Source organism: Mytilus californianus, unplaced genomic scaffold (genome assembly GCF_021869535.1).
Source record: "Mytilus californianus isolate M0D057914Y unplaced genomic scaffold, xbMytCali1.0.p SCAF_1, whole genome shotgun sequence".
Classification (NCBI taxonomy): Eukaryota; Metazoa; Mollusca; class Bivalvia; order Mytilida; family Mytilidae; genus Mytilus; species Mytilus californianus.
In genome coordinates, this window is record NW_026262581.1 from 103,288,667 (window position 1) to 103,302,767 (window position 14,101).

At 29.6% G+C, this 14,101-nt stretch overlaps 1 protein-coding gene across 2 annotated transcripts in view; it reads left to right on the plus strand.

Moving 5' to 3' along the window:
• Positions 1–14,101, plus strand: part of LOC127728382 (sodium leak channel NALCN-like) — a 70,137-nt gene that overhangs the window by 2,188 nt on the left and 53,848 nt on the right. For both annotated transcript variants that reach the window (XM_052235736.1, XM_052235744.1), the window contains exons 2-7: positions 9,029–9,560; positions 10,004–10,087; positions 10,473–10,612; positions 11,291–11,422; positions 13,163–13,308; positions 13,699–13,841. In XM_052235736.1, the coding sequence (XP_052091696.1) occupies positions 9,261–9,560; positions 10,004–10,087; positions 10,473–10,612; positions 11,291–11,422; positions 13,163–13,308; positions 13,699–13,841 (945 nt within the window). In that variant the 5' untranslated portion in view covers positions 9,029–9,260. The remainder of the gene's footprint in view (positions 1–9,028; positions 9,561–10,003; positions 10,088–10,472; positions 10,613–11,290; positions 11,423–13,162; positions 13,309–13,698; positions 13,842–14,101) is intronic.

Here is a 14,101-nt window from a genome sequence, read left to right on the forward strand (position 1 = left end):
TTTACAATCATACATATGTCATAAATAATTTTTCATTTAAAGTCCATATTAATTATAAATATTAACTTCCAAAATATATAAATGCACCAAACCAACGGCCACTATAAAGTGTCCAGTGTTAAATAAAAACTACACTATAATATAAACATACCTGATAATACAACCAACAAATACTGGAATCCTGCAAACTAATAGAGGTTCACAGGTAAACCAGATGTAGAAGTAATGGTCTAGCCCAGCTTTCTTGACCATCATCTTCTGAAAAATAAAGTTAAAAACCACAAAGTATCTTGACCAAAAAAGTACATGTAAATACAATATTCTAATTACAAATGATTAACTACACCTATAAAAAAGTTTCGTATAACAGAAACGCCAAAATAACTTAAAATAAAATGTAATCTATCTTTACAAAAGCATTTTCTTTTATAAATAGATCCTGGTTGCTGAACAAATTGCTTGTAAGTTTTAACAAATAAAATATTTCTCTTTAACGTTAACTTCGCCAATGCTTTATTACAATCTATAACAGTTTGTTTTGTGTCATCAAAATCTATGGGTCTTGGCAAAATTGCTGAAACTATTATCTTTAAAGACGGTAAAGTGTTGCAAATAAAATCAATTAAATTATTGTAATATTGAATTATCAATTTACTGGATAAACCATTCCCAACATCGTTTGTGCCTACATGCAATAACAAATGTGTGTATCTTCTCAACAGTGCTTTATTGTCTTTCACAAATTGATGAAGTGTGTATATATTAGCACCAGATATAGCATTGCATTCCAGCCAGTTAATGTTATTTACGTATTTGCAAGTAGAATCTGACAACAACAAAACCTTATTTTTTGACACATTGTCTACAAAAAAAAACAAAAATTAAATGGGAATTTCCTCAGCCATAGCTCGTGATATAGACAATTTGTCATGTAAATCAAATTCTAAATAAACTTTATAGGCATCACTACGCCAATCCCCGTGAAATTGTATTAACTCAGAAGGAACTTTACTGTGAAAAGCCCATGTAGCCCCTCCTCTGCGAAAAGAATGAGAGGAAAATTTAGAAGAGTCTAACCCACACCTTTCTAAAATGTCTCTGAGTTTTTTCTGAAAAAAAGAATAACATAAAATTTTATTGCCTTTAGTTTGTGGAATTAAAAAGGCGGGGTCATCAGCATTGGCTGGTACTAGAGTGCACATACGATTGTAAGCATTATACGGACAAAGCGGGGAATCTTTTATCTTAACCAATGGTAACTCAAGTTTCCTATTACCATATTGAATGGTTTTTGACCATTCCATTTTAACCAACAAGTAATCACTATGAACAATGACGTTATTTCTGCATAATAGTTTGCGTGGATCAAAATTCTTTGCCGAGGTTGGAACTAGATTGGACTTTCTAACCATGAGAAAAAAGGCAAACAAAAAACAGCACCAGAAAGTTACATCAGACGGATTAGACATATCAAAAAATTCATACATTTTCAAAAGAATATGTGGAGTAATAGGCAAAGCTCTGTGAGGCATATGAGGATTTTGACGAGACAAACCTCTAAACAATAATTTTATGGAAAACCAATCTTCCGTTGGAAACTCAAATCCTAATAGCAAATGTAACGTCTTGACACCACTAATATAATTCTGAATAGAAGCTACACTCTTAAAACTTCTACTTAAAAAACTTCCATATAGACAAAGAGTATTTACAGAAGTAGGTAAAGGTGATATATTGAAATATGTGCAAAATAAAAAAAATTAAACGTGTTGAATTGACCAGTAAACTAATTCAAATGACAAGGGAAAATGAAATTTGCCAGAAGTGAACAGATATTACTATCAACCAATCAGAGGAGATTAAAATACGAACGATAAATTATGCATACAAACAGGTAACGAGTTATGTCGAAAGTATCCGAGATGGAATTAAGCATTTTTAATTGATTAAAAATTTACCAATAAATAACTCTCAATAACATATATACTATATGTTTGAACAAGTAATTTAAATGAAGATAATTTGATAACATTCAACATTCAATTTTGCATGTATAACTCCATCTTTCAAAACTACTTGTTTATTTTGGTATAAGTTATAAAACATTGAAATTTCTGATGATTATTTTCCATACCAAATGTACAAGTTTGTTTAGATTAACATCAAAATGATATGCTTTGCTTCATGGTATGATAATTTGATGAAAAAAAATTCTTACTGGAACCAACATCAAGAACACATTAATTTCTGAATATGGTTTAAATACAACTAATGTTCTCCAGCTGAGCCTAGCAATATTCAAGGTAATTTATACACTGTCCAACATTGCCCTTAAAATCTGGGTTATGACGCTAAAGTGCCCTTTCAGACAACTAGCACCCTTCTGCCCTGAGATTCAAGCTGGAACACTGATTATAATAATCTTCTTCTTCTTCCAAGTAAGGAACCGTATTCATACTGAATGTGTATGGTCCCGCGGTATAATGGAAGCATATAAAAGATAACTCTGTAAATAGTATCAACAATTTTTGGCATTTAAGTAAGAAGAGGTAGCCCCGTATTTTTTAACTTGTCCACTTGGTAACGGGGTTTTTTATCAAGATAACAAGGGAACATCACGTCCATATCTATATCATTATAATCAATATTCTGTGTTTTATAGAAAAAAGCACAGTTTTTATGATGTCAAAGTATCCGTGGTATTAAAAAATGCCACAAAGTTTGAATATGTCCACTACATAACGGTCAACTACGTAACAATTGACATAATTTTGTTATGTAGTGGACATTTTTGTTATGTAGGTGACAAAAAGAAAAGTAAAAATTGTACGTTGAACACTGTAATAACTGAAGTAATTAGATTGAAAGTAATTCTATATTACAATATTTAACATGTTTAAGGAAAAGGTCATCATTTATTAGTACCAAACATTGAGATATCAAAATAATTGCTTTCGTTATGTAGTTGACAAATTCCGTAATTTTTGTCAAATTTTGCATTTAAAATTATCTTCCAGTTTCATTAAGACTGCATATTTTAGATTTTGCTCATATAAATTACTAAGAGTTCATTAGAATATTTAAAATTGAATTAAATTGATGAAAATATTTTCTCAATTTCTATCTAAAATATGAACGGATTTTGAAAACGACCCATATGTGTATATATGTCTCTGTTACCAGGAACCTTTGTGATGGACAAATAGTGATAAGATGTATGTAGTTCACACGCTAGAATATACAATCATTGTTAATAGTGAACACCTGTTGAAAACTCAACAATCTTTTTAAATCATCAACTTGAATTTTGTCTTAATTACTTTAAATCTTATTAAATCTCATTAAAGCAACAATATATATATCATATACGGTATAAATATCGCTGATGCCATACACATACATTTGTGTTCCCCCCTAAAAATTATTCATGTTTATTAATGTTTCAGCTACATTTTTGTCTTGTATGAATTAATTATTCTAGTTCATTGTATATTACATAATATGTCTGTATTTGCTGGACAAGTATTTTGCATGCATTTTTATCTGTATTTCTTAATGTTTAAATTTGTGACAATTAGTTGTTTAAGCTCTGTAATTATTTTCTCCAAAGGCAATGATGTAGACAAAAAGAGTTTAAAAAGATATAAGATTAACATATAATGATCCAAAATGCCTGAAAAATTGATTTAAAATATGTAATTGTAATAATGCAAATCAGTAAGAACGACTGCTGAAAATCATTAAAATTCCACCATTATATATAACGGGGAAACATGTTATTTGCTGTAATACATATAATAGATATAAGTACTAGCTGAATCCATCTTTCAAAATGTGGGTTGCTTTATTATTATATTTATGACACTACTATTGTATTAGTTCTATGCAATACTAAAGAACCTTCTTTGTTGCAATTAACAGAAAAAATTGGCGTGCAGTACTATGAAAAGAAACAACAAATTTAAACTTTCTATAACATAAAAAATCAACTGTGATATTTTTTTCTTTTTACTATAAATTTAATTGTTTTAATAAAAAATACATTCCAGGACAATATTTCATTATGAAAAAGTGTCCTTCTCTATGAAACTTTCTTTAATTTGTTAGGATAATATTTTACAATACAGTTAAAATATTTTCCTAAACATATGATGTCCTCCCAGAGGACTCCTCTGCCATGAAATTGTATGTGTTCTGGAATCTTTGAAATATTTTTCATGAAAGGGTGTGTACAACCGTAAAATGCTAAATAAAAAATTCTTAAATGCAATAAACAAGTATGCACATTTTAAAATTTATAACTGTTAGTATTATCTATAGTACATATGCCTGTAAAGAAACAACACAAACACAAATATCAAATTTCCGACAGACCGCCGTATTTGATGAACTCTAGATGTAGTATCATAATGACAAATACAATATTGTTTATAACAGCAAATAACAAACATGTTGTTATTCTATTCTTTGCTTCTATACATTTTAATACAAAATTCTATCTCTTTAATGAACACAAACATTTTTTCGAAAATATTGAAGTTTTATGTCATGCCTGTACGAACAGTGGCTAGAAAGTGACAAACAAATCAAACATGCCTACATATACGCATTTAAATCAACCGCTCTGATTGGACCATACACATATTACCCATATACAATATTTCCCTGCATTACTTTCGAACCAACCGCGGGAAAATATTAATAATTGTGTAAATTAATATATTTTATGTATTGATAATTTAATTTTGGATGTAACACGTCTTCTGATTGGCTGAGAGTTTTTTGTCTTTCAGCTCCTAGACATAATTTTGTCATGTGACCGTGATGTCATCAACGTTTTTTTCATGATTTACTCCTTAAAAATGGAATATAGAATTAAATTATAAGAATGACTAATATTTTTTCCGTCTATTTGAAATAACCTAAAAAATGTGGTGCACCACATTGTTGATGTAATTTCTTCATAGACAGAAAAAATATTACAGTTATTCCTTAAATCAAATATATATATAACATAAAATAATTTCAAATTGGCATTTATAATGGATGAATAGATTAAAGATTTGTCCTAAAGTCATTTATATTAACTTTACTAAATTATACTGTTTTATAGTGTTCTCCTCAGAATCTTTTTTATATCACCCTGATGAATAGGAAATTATGAAATACCATCTTGTTTCTAGAAACTATAGCATCATATCCAAAATACTATCTATAAGAAACTAATTTCGATAGCATCACAATCTAGCAATATAGCATCACATTACCATGATGCTAAAAGGCTTTGGGGGGAACAGTATGTTTAAATATAATTCAAGTACCGACAATCCCTAAGGGCATACGATAGAGTAGCAGGGGCAGATAATAACGTTTTCAAAACTTTTCATGTTGTTTTCGCCACGTTGCTAATAAGAACGTTGTCATTTCATGATGTTTCTAATAAAAACGTTACCATTTTGAGACATCGCTTTAGATGTAGTCCCATTTGTGGAAATTTCACTGACCTCATAAATCCAGTTGCATGAATTTAAAAAAAGTACCTGCTAAGAAAAGCAGCCATATCACAAGAATTGTTATACTAGAATTCTTTCATTAATAATGAAGCCAACAGTATTATCTTGAAATGTAAAAAAAAATCAAATCAACATTTATAACTTGTGTTTGTTTGCAAATCAGCTTTCCACACTTTTTTTCTTTGTTCTTGAAGATTTTGATTTGATATTTGGTATATAGTTTTATCATGACAAGTTATAGATCAAGTTCAAATTTTGTTCCGGTCTGATGATTTAGTCCAGAGTTATGGACCATATCTAATGTTATTGTACTATGTTAAACCATATTTCTGTACAAAGGGAGATAACTCATTATTTAAAAGACATTCTTTGTTAAATTATTTGAAGAATTTGTTGACAGGTATGTTTGTTATTTAGTATAAACTAATTTTCTGAATGCTATATATATATATATATATATCTATATATAAAAAATTATGAAGAGAAATCCTTTAAGATAATAATCTATTTTTATTAATGTATATATTTCAATACATTACATTGTGTAGATAAATTAAAAAGTTGTTGACATTTTATAGATAAGTTACAAATCTAAATTAGTTTGTAACAAATGAAAGAAAAAATATTTGGAACTATTAATTATATTTGATTATAATTTGAAAATAGATATACACTGTATTACATCATATCTAATTTTAGAGAACTATTAATCATATCTGATGTTTTTTTTCATCATGCTTATAAGATATTGATTGATAATTGGTATATATATAGTTTTATCATGACAAGTTACAGATCAAGTTCAAATTTTTGTTTCGGTCTAATAATTTTGTACAGAGTTATGGTCCCTGGACTTGAAAAATTCACGCATATAATCAGTTTTCCACACTGTTTTTAGTCATGCTTGAAGATATTGACACGATATTTACTTTTTGTTTACACTATGACAAGTTATAGAACAAGTTAGCATTTTGTTCCAGTATAATGAATTTTTATCCGGTAGGGGACTATGTATTGCCATGCAATACTCTCAGAATGCTTGTTTTATTTCATATAGGTATTGAATAAAAAGAATGAGACAGAAACCCAACAACACAAAAAGCCCAATAAGCAATTTAGATATCAACGTACTGTCTTAATCAGTATATATTATCTATACCATTTGGCAAACTCTAAATTGTATGGAGAATTGTCATTGTATGGATAAATTTAACAGAGACTATCAACAAAATAACAAATTAACATAATAAATAAAGACAACTGCTGAAAATGTGTCTGACTTTAAATACGTACATTAAAAAATTGCAGAGTTGAACAGCTTTTTTAAAAATTGAACCCAGTAGAATATATATTTGAATGAAGAAGATTTGTCAGTTAAAAAGATACAGTTATAATAAACTCTGTATGATAGACAAAAACAAGAATGCACCCATTGGCATACTAAGCATATCCTGTCTTGTACATATTCACAGAAAAAAATCGAAGTATCAGCACACAGGAATTAGATATCTGACAGATCAGAAAAGTAAAGTGCTACAACTCATTGATGTCGACGACCATAGGGAAGGACAAATGTGGTTGCAATATTGCCCCACTCCTAGAGTGGAGGTACATGTATAATACATACAAGTCTGTCAATAATCATGTGTACCGTAATAAAGAAAACCCTGAAGACAAGCTAAGGTAACTTTTCTATTGATATAGAAATCTTGCAATTTCATGCTCTAATACCGGCCGTAGTACTTCATTAGAAATGTTATACTACAACCTAATGGACTATTATGACAATTAGGACCTGAATTTGCAGGAAACAGTTTCCTTGACCTCATTTGAAAAGAAAATTCATAAATTCAGGTTTTCAACAAACTTTTTATATATATATTTTACTTTAGGCTGCCATGCATGCAGAATTTGTCCAAACCATGAAATCTAGTGTCCACAGATATTCTTTTTATCATTAATCCACATAACTCAATCAATCTACATTACACCAAGTTTCCAACGAGGAACATTTCAGTTGATTTATAGCTATGTCTCTCCTTGTAAATAAATTTTGAATGTATAAAAGAAAAGGAATTTGAAGCGAAATGATATACCCTTTCTCCTATTTGATAGATTCAACGGACAAAGAAGTGCACTGAAATATGCAGGAAACGTATAAAAGGTTTAAATTAGGCCGTTAGTTTTTTCGTTTGAATTGTTTCACATTTTTCATGTCGGACCTTTTATACCTGACTATACAGTGTTTGGTTTTTCATTGTTGAAGACCGTAAGGTGGCCTTTTATTGCTTTTATCTTCGTCATTTGAACTATGGTTAACAGTTGTCTCATTGGCAATCATACCAAATGTCATTATTTTTATATTATCACACATACTTTATAATTATGATACATTTTGTTATGTTGGGGCCTTTTGAATAATTAAAACTATGCTCAAGCTGTGTTGTCTACATGAAACAATTCAGGACTAATGTTGGACAGAGATGCAAATGAATTCTTTTATCAGGTTTATCTTTCTTGTTTCTGTACTATTCTCAAATCAATTAACTAGAATACTTTTTAAATGTTATTTCTTGATTATGAAGAAGTTTCTGTCTAAGTTTCGTATTATTTCATAAAGGTTTGGCAAATATTTTATGCTATTTTACGAGTTACCAGCTTTATAAATTTTGATGTTTTATATCGTTGCTTTGGAAAAAACCCTTGGCTATGCCACAGAACTTGACAGCGTAGTCATGTACAGCGGGAGTGATTGCATGACGTTGTTGCGATTAGAACTTGTTTCAACGTAATTTAGCACCATATTGGCAAAGTCCTGTTTGCCATTAAAAATCAAGGTTTATGGCTTATATTGAAAAAACAAGCACATAGACCCATACATTTTTTCTTTTGAATCAAGTACAATTTCAAGAATGCTCCGCCTAAATTTTAAGAAAAAATCAACGATAGAATTTTTTCTGCACAAAATATTGTCAACTTCTGTATTTCACTAATAGTAATACAAATTCAGGATATAATTATTGGGTTTAACCTTAAACTTATTACAACATCTGGATTCCATGGATCCAAGGGAACATTTTACAAAAAATCTGGTTTAATTATGACTGTTCGTTCAAAAGTATTGCTACTTTCCTTAAAAGTCCTTAATTATGAAATTTCAGGGTTTTTCCTTCAAATATGCAAATTACGAACTAAAATATCTTAAAAAGTAAGTCATGAAGGTATATTTTTCTTTGCATTTTTCAAAAGTACACATTGAAATAGACCTATCAAAATTTCAAGAAAAAATCAACAAGCGCTCTCTACTCTATCGTATGCCCTTAAATATATGTGCAAAATTGAATGTACAAATAATATTCACAAATACTGGACTGAGAAATTTTTTTTGCGAATATGTTTTTGAGGCTCATCAGTTAAACTGAGATTGCTCGTATTCCTTACCATCCTAGATGTGCAAGTCTAATTTTCTGTTTTAATACAACCATATGTATATTGTTATTATTTTATCTTTTCAGTTAACTTTACCATTCTGTTTGCAAACAACAACGGAATCAGATTGTCAGATATGTGATTTCAGATATGTAGCTATATATATATAGATATATAGAAATCTTAAAGATAGTATGATGGAAGGGGAAAATATCTTATTTGTTTAACATTGATATATGTAAACTTGGTTAAATATTAAAAATGTGAAAAATCGCTAAAACATAAATCAAAATTTTCCATCAGTTTATTTCAATCAAAATGGTCAACATGTTAGTAAACAGAAAGACAAGTTTCAAGGAAAACTACCCAGTGGCAGATTATGGTCCAGATGAGAACTTGAATGATAATGCAGACATTGACTGGGTCAACAGAGCGTTTGTCAGGAGATTGCTCCGGTTATGTGCCTTTGTTAGCATTCTCTCTGTTAGTATGAATACGCCAAAAACATTTGAAGAGAATAAAGGCTTGGAATATTTAACTTTCATTTTTGACCTGATTGTTACCTTCCTGTTTACTGCAGAAATGATAGCCAAAATGCATATTAGAGGTATTTATAAGGTAAATATAAACACAACAATTTTTTTTGTTACTCTTTTCATATGTCAGTTTTTAAGACTGAACTCCCTTGTTAGGTACAGTAATTTTAATATTTAAATCATTCTTGGATCTTTAAACCAACCAAGAAGCAGGAAAAATATGCCATGTTTGTGACATCATTGAGTTCTGTGGAAAAAGTTTTTAAATGATATCAGTGGAGTCATTCAACCACAATTAATTTTTCCAGTTAAAAAAAACAACCACAACATTATTTTCCAAATAACTCTAAATGTCATGTAAAATCAAACGAAGATATAAAGGAATAAGAAAGAATGGAAACTTAACTCTTAGAATTAATCTTTGCTTATACTTGCATATATATGCTTAAATATATGACCTGTAGTACATCTAGGTTTCATAAGCTTTCCAGTGCATGTATAACTGTGTTTTGATTGTGTTTGTAGGGTGAGAATGCTTACTTAAAAGATAGATGGTGCCAGTTTGATGGGTTTATGGTATTGTTTTTGTGGGTGTCTGTTATCTTACAGGTAATTATGGAAAAATCGTAATTAATTATTGTGATGTTCATGCATCCCCATATTTTCTCTCAGTTCAGTTTTTAATATATTTAACCTTTATTTTAATTCAATGAAATAGAAGGGATATGAAATTCATGACACAAAATCTCTACATGCTCTTGACTAAATTAAAAGCTAAGGAATCACACAGTTTTGTGTTTTGTTATACATGTAGATTTTTTTTCTTCAGAAAAAACTATTATCAAATATGACATATAATTGTAATTATTGAAGTGTAATCAATTCATGACACAAAATCACTACATGCACATAACATGATTCAAAATTGACACAATTGATCTATTTTTTTCATGAACCGTCTGTTGTAATAATAGAAAATTTGTGTTATTTCCAGGTATTTGAAATGACAGACATAGTACAACAAGAATGGTATCTTTCTGTTTTGAGATGTCCAAGGCCACTAATACTCATAAGAGTCTTCCGAGTATTTCTGAAATTCCAACTACCAAAAGCTAGGATAAATTCAATTTTCAAGTTAGTATGCACAATATGAAATTGAGGATATTTGGTTTGATTGCAAATTAGACAACTATCAATTAAAGACCAAAGGACAAAGATGTGAACAGTTATAGTCAGCTGTAAAAGGCACCAGGATGGCAAAAAAAAAAACTAACTAAAATTTTGATTGGTTTTACACTAGTCATTTTTGGGGCCCTTTATAGCTTTCTGTTCGGTGTGAGCCAAGGCTCTGTGTTGAAGGCCGTACTTTGACCTATAATACTTTTACAAATTGTGACTTGGATGGAGAGTTGTCTCATTGGCACTCATACCACATCTTCTTATATCTATCTATGAAAGCCTGATTAATACCAATAAACAAAAATAATTATGGCAGACTTCAAACAACAACCACTGCAATACATGTTTATAAAGAATGGGTGGGGTTAAACATGTTTGTGAGTGCACAATCCTCCCCTAACATGCTTTACGTAGGACAGTTGATTAACAGCACAATATAAGAACAAAATTTAAAAAATCAGATGGAAAGGCCTTGTCACACAAGTATAGAAAATTATATATGAATTAAATTATCAAAGATGAATATATTCTGTGTTTAATTTTAATTTTATATTCATTTAAAAGTTATCATTCTCATGCTTACATAATTTATTATTTTAACAATTAATATTTACAAGAAACTTATTTTTTCAGACGTTCAGGCCGACAGGTTTATAATGTCTCCATATTTTTCCTGTTCTTCATGTCACTGTATGGTATTCTGGGTGTACAGTTCTTTGGTGAGCTGAGACATCACTGTGTGAAGAATCATGTCAACAGTACAAGGTACATGTATTTACAGGGGAAAATATATTCATGTTGATATTTGATGTAGATTTGTACATTGCCTTGTAATGTAACTATTTGTTTTATAAGTTTAGTTATTCCTGGAAAAAAACTTGTAAAATTATACAATTGCTTGGATAAATCCAAATAAAAACATACAACTACTGTTAAATTTCTGGTAGTACAAGTGTTATTTATTTCAATTAACTAACTTTAGCCATCTCAAGATTTAGATTATATGAGACATTTTATAGTAAGAACCTTTTAGATAACAAATATCATGAAATAACAAAGATATTAATATTTTGCATAGGAATAAACTGAGACTTGTGGTATAACAGGAATGAGACAACAACCCAACAAAAAACAAAACTAAACAAACATCCAGATGTTTAAATCTAGCAAAAACAACCACTGACACATATGATTTTATACAATTATTGACTTTTGATGAGGTTGATAAATCATTTTCTCTAATTCTTTGACAATTTATACCTTTCTGCACTCATTGTATAAAAAAATTTAATCAACGTGTGGTTGCCTGTGATCTCAGAAGATGATTGGATGAATTTAAGGGTCATAACCTTTATCAGCTCAAAATATGCTAACAGGTGTTAATGAAATTGACAACTTTGTGAAATGTGGAAGGCACTCGAAGGGGGTTTTGGTTTAACAAAAAATGAAAATGTATTTTTTAATCATTAGAGAAACAGATTCTTACATAGTTACTCGTGAATTATCGGATTTATCCAATCTCGATAGTTAAATTATAAATTTTAAAGTCCTCGCCAAGGCTCAGACTTTAAAATTGATAATTTAACTATCTCGATTGGATAAATCCGATAATACGCTGGTATCAATGTAAGAATCTATATTTCTCTAATTCTTCGTCAAGTTATCCCTTTTTGCACCCATTGTATAAAAAAATATTTAATCAACGTGTGGTTCGTTTGATCTCAGTTCTTCATTGGTTAAAATCCGATTATGACGTCGAATTTTCTTGCTTTCCTCTGAATTTTCTATTGTGACGGCATGAAAAAAGGCAACCATGCCTCATGACGTCACATAGAAAGAACACATCTTTTTGCAGATCATTCAAAAAGAAGGAATAAGTTTGCCTGCATATTGTTTGAAAATCATTAGAGAAACAGATTCCACCACCAAATCTCGTGTAATACGATATTTATCCACTCTCGACAGTTAAATTTTAAATATCTAAAACGCTCGGCGAGCCTCGCGTTTTAAATTTGAAAATTTAACTGTCTCGAGTGGATAAATATCGTATCACACTCGATGCAGTGGTAGAATCTATATATATCAACTGATATCAAAAGTCAACAACTGTTTTATTATTTGACTTTTTTTATCAATCCCCAAATTTCTAGCATTTGCTCAAAATATTTAAACTGCTCCTTGTTTTTATGCTAAATATATTTGTTTTGGTAGTTGCAAGCTTATAATTTGAAATATTCAATAAAATTTACTTTAAAAAAATGAACACCGAAAAAAAGAGAATGTGCATGTCATCATAACTCTACATCATTGATGTTGCCTGGGAAAATAACTATTTAGGTACATGTTGGCTGTTCCAAATCTTATATTAACCTACGATGATTTTTCCCGTGCTGAATATAATTTTTATCAAAGAAGATTCAGAATGCTTTGCCCTATGAGAAAAGAGAAATTTTATACTTATATAATAAAGTGTGTTATTGATTGAATTTTTTGTTTGTTTTATAGTGATTTAACAATTCTTGATCTAGCCATACCTGATGCTTTCTGTTCTCCTGTACCCGACTATGGCTATCAATGTCCAGAGGGGATGAAATGTATGGCACTTGAACTAGCAAAGGCAAAGAGAGGATTTGATGGATTTGATGAATTTTGTATGTATTATTTTATTTAATACACTGGTATCAAGATTTACAGAACAGTTTGTACCAGTATAAATAAATGATACTTAAGGAGGAAGCAGAGTTAGAACATTTGTAAAAGTTTGGAGTGCCAGCATTTAAATGCATCCAAAATTACCACCTAATAAAAAAACAAAAATTCCCTCCAACTTATTGAAAAAGTAGTACCTAATGGAGGGCATTCATAAATTTTCTATCTCTTTGAGGGGATATGTGCTCCACATTAAGTAATATGCGCATAAATAGTATTGTTTACAGGTTACTATTAATAGATTTATTCAGATTAATTCACACTTTTAGTCACTTTTGCCTCTTTAAACTATTTAATTAATTTTTAATGTCATCAATATTTCTAATTTTCAGTAACCAGTTTTTTTACTGTTTACGAAGCAGGATCTCAGGAAGGCTGGGTTTTTATGATGTATGATGCTTTAGACAGTTTACCATCAGGACTAGCCTATCTCTACTTCATATCATTGATATTTCTGATGGCTTGGCTTGTAAAGGTATAAAGATAGTTATTTTTGAAAAATAGTAGATTGTATTATAATTACATATTTCCAGATACACATATGCATTTGTCTTACTATTTAAAATGCTATTGCAATACATATATTTTTATTTTTATATGGCTTATTATTATTGTCAGGATTTTTCTTATGTTTGCATGGAAAAATGTGTATTTGTATTGTTTATTACCAGTGGAAATACACATATTTTTTTTTTTTTTTTTTTTTTTTTTTTTTTTTTAAAGCAGATAAAAAAA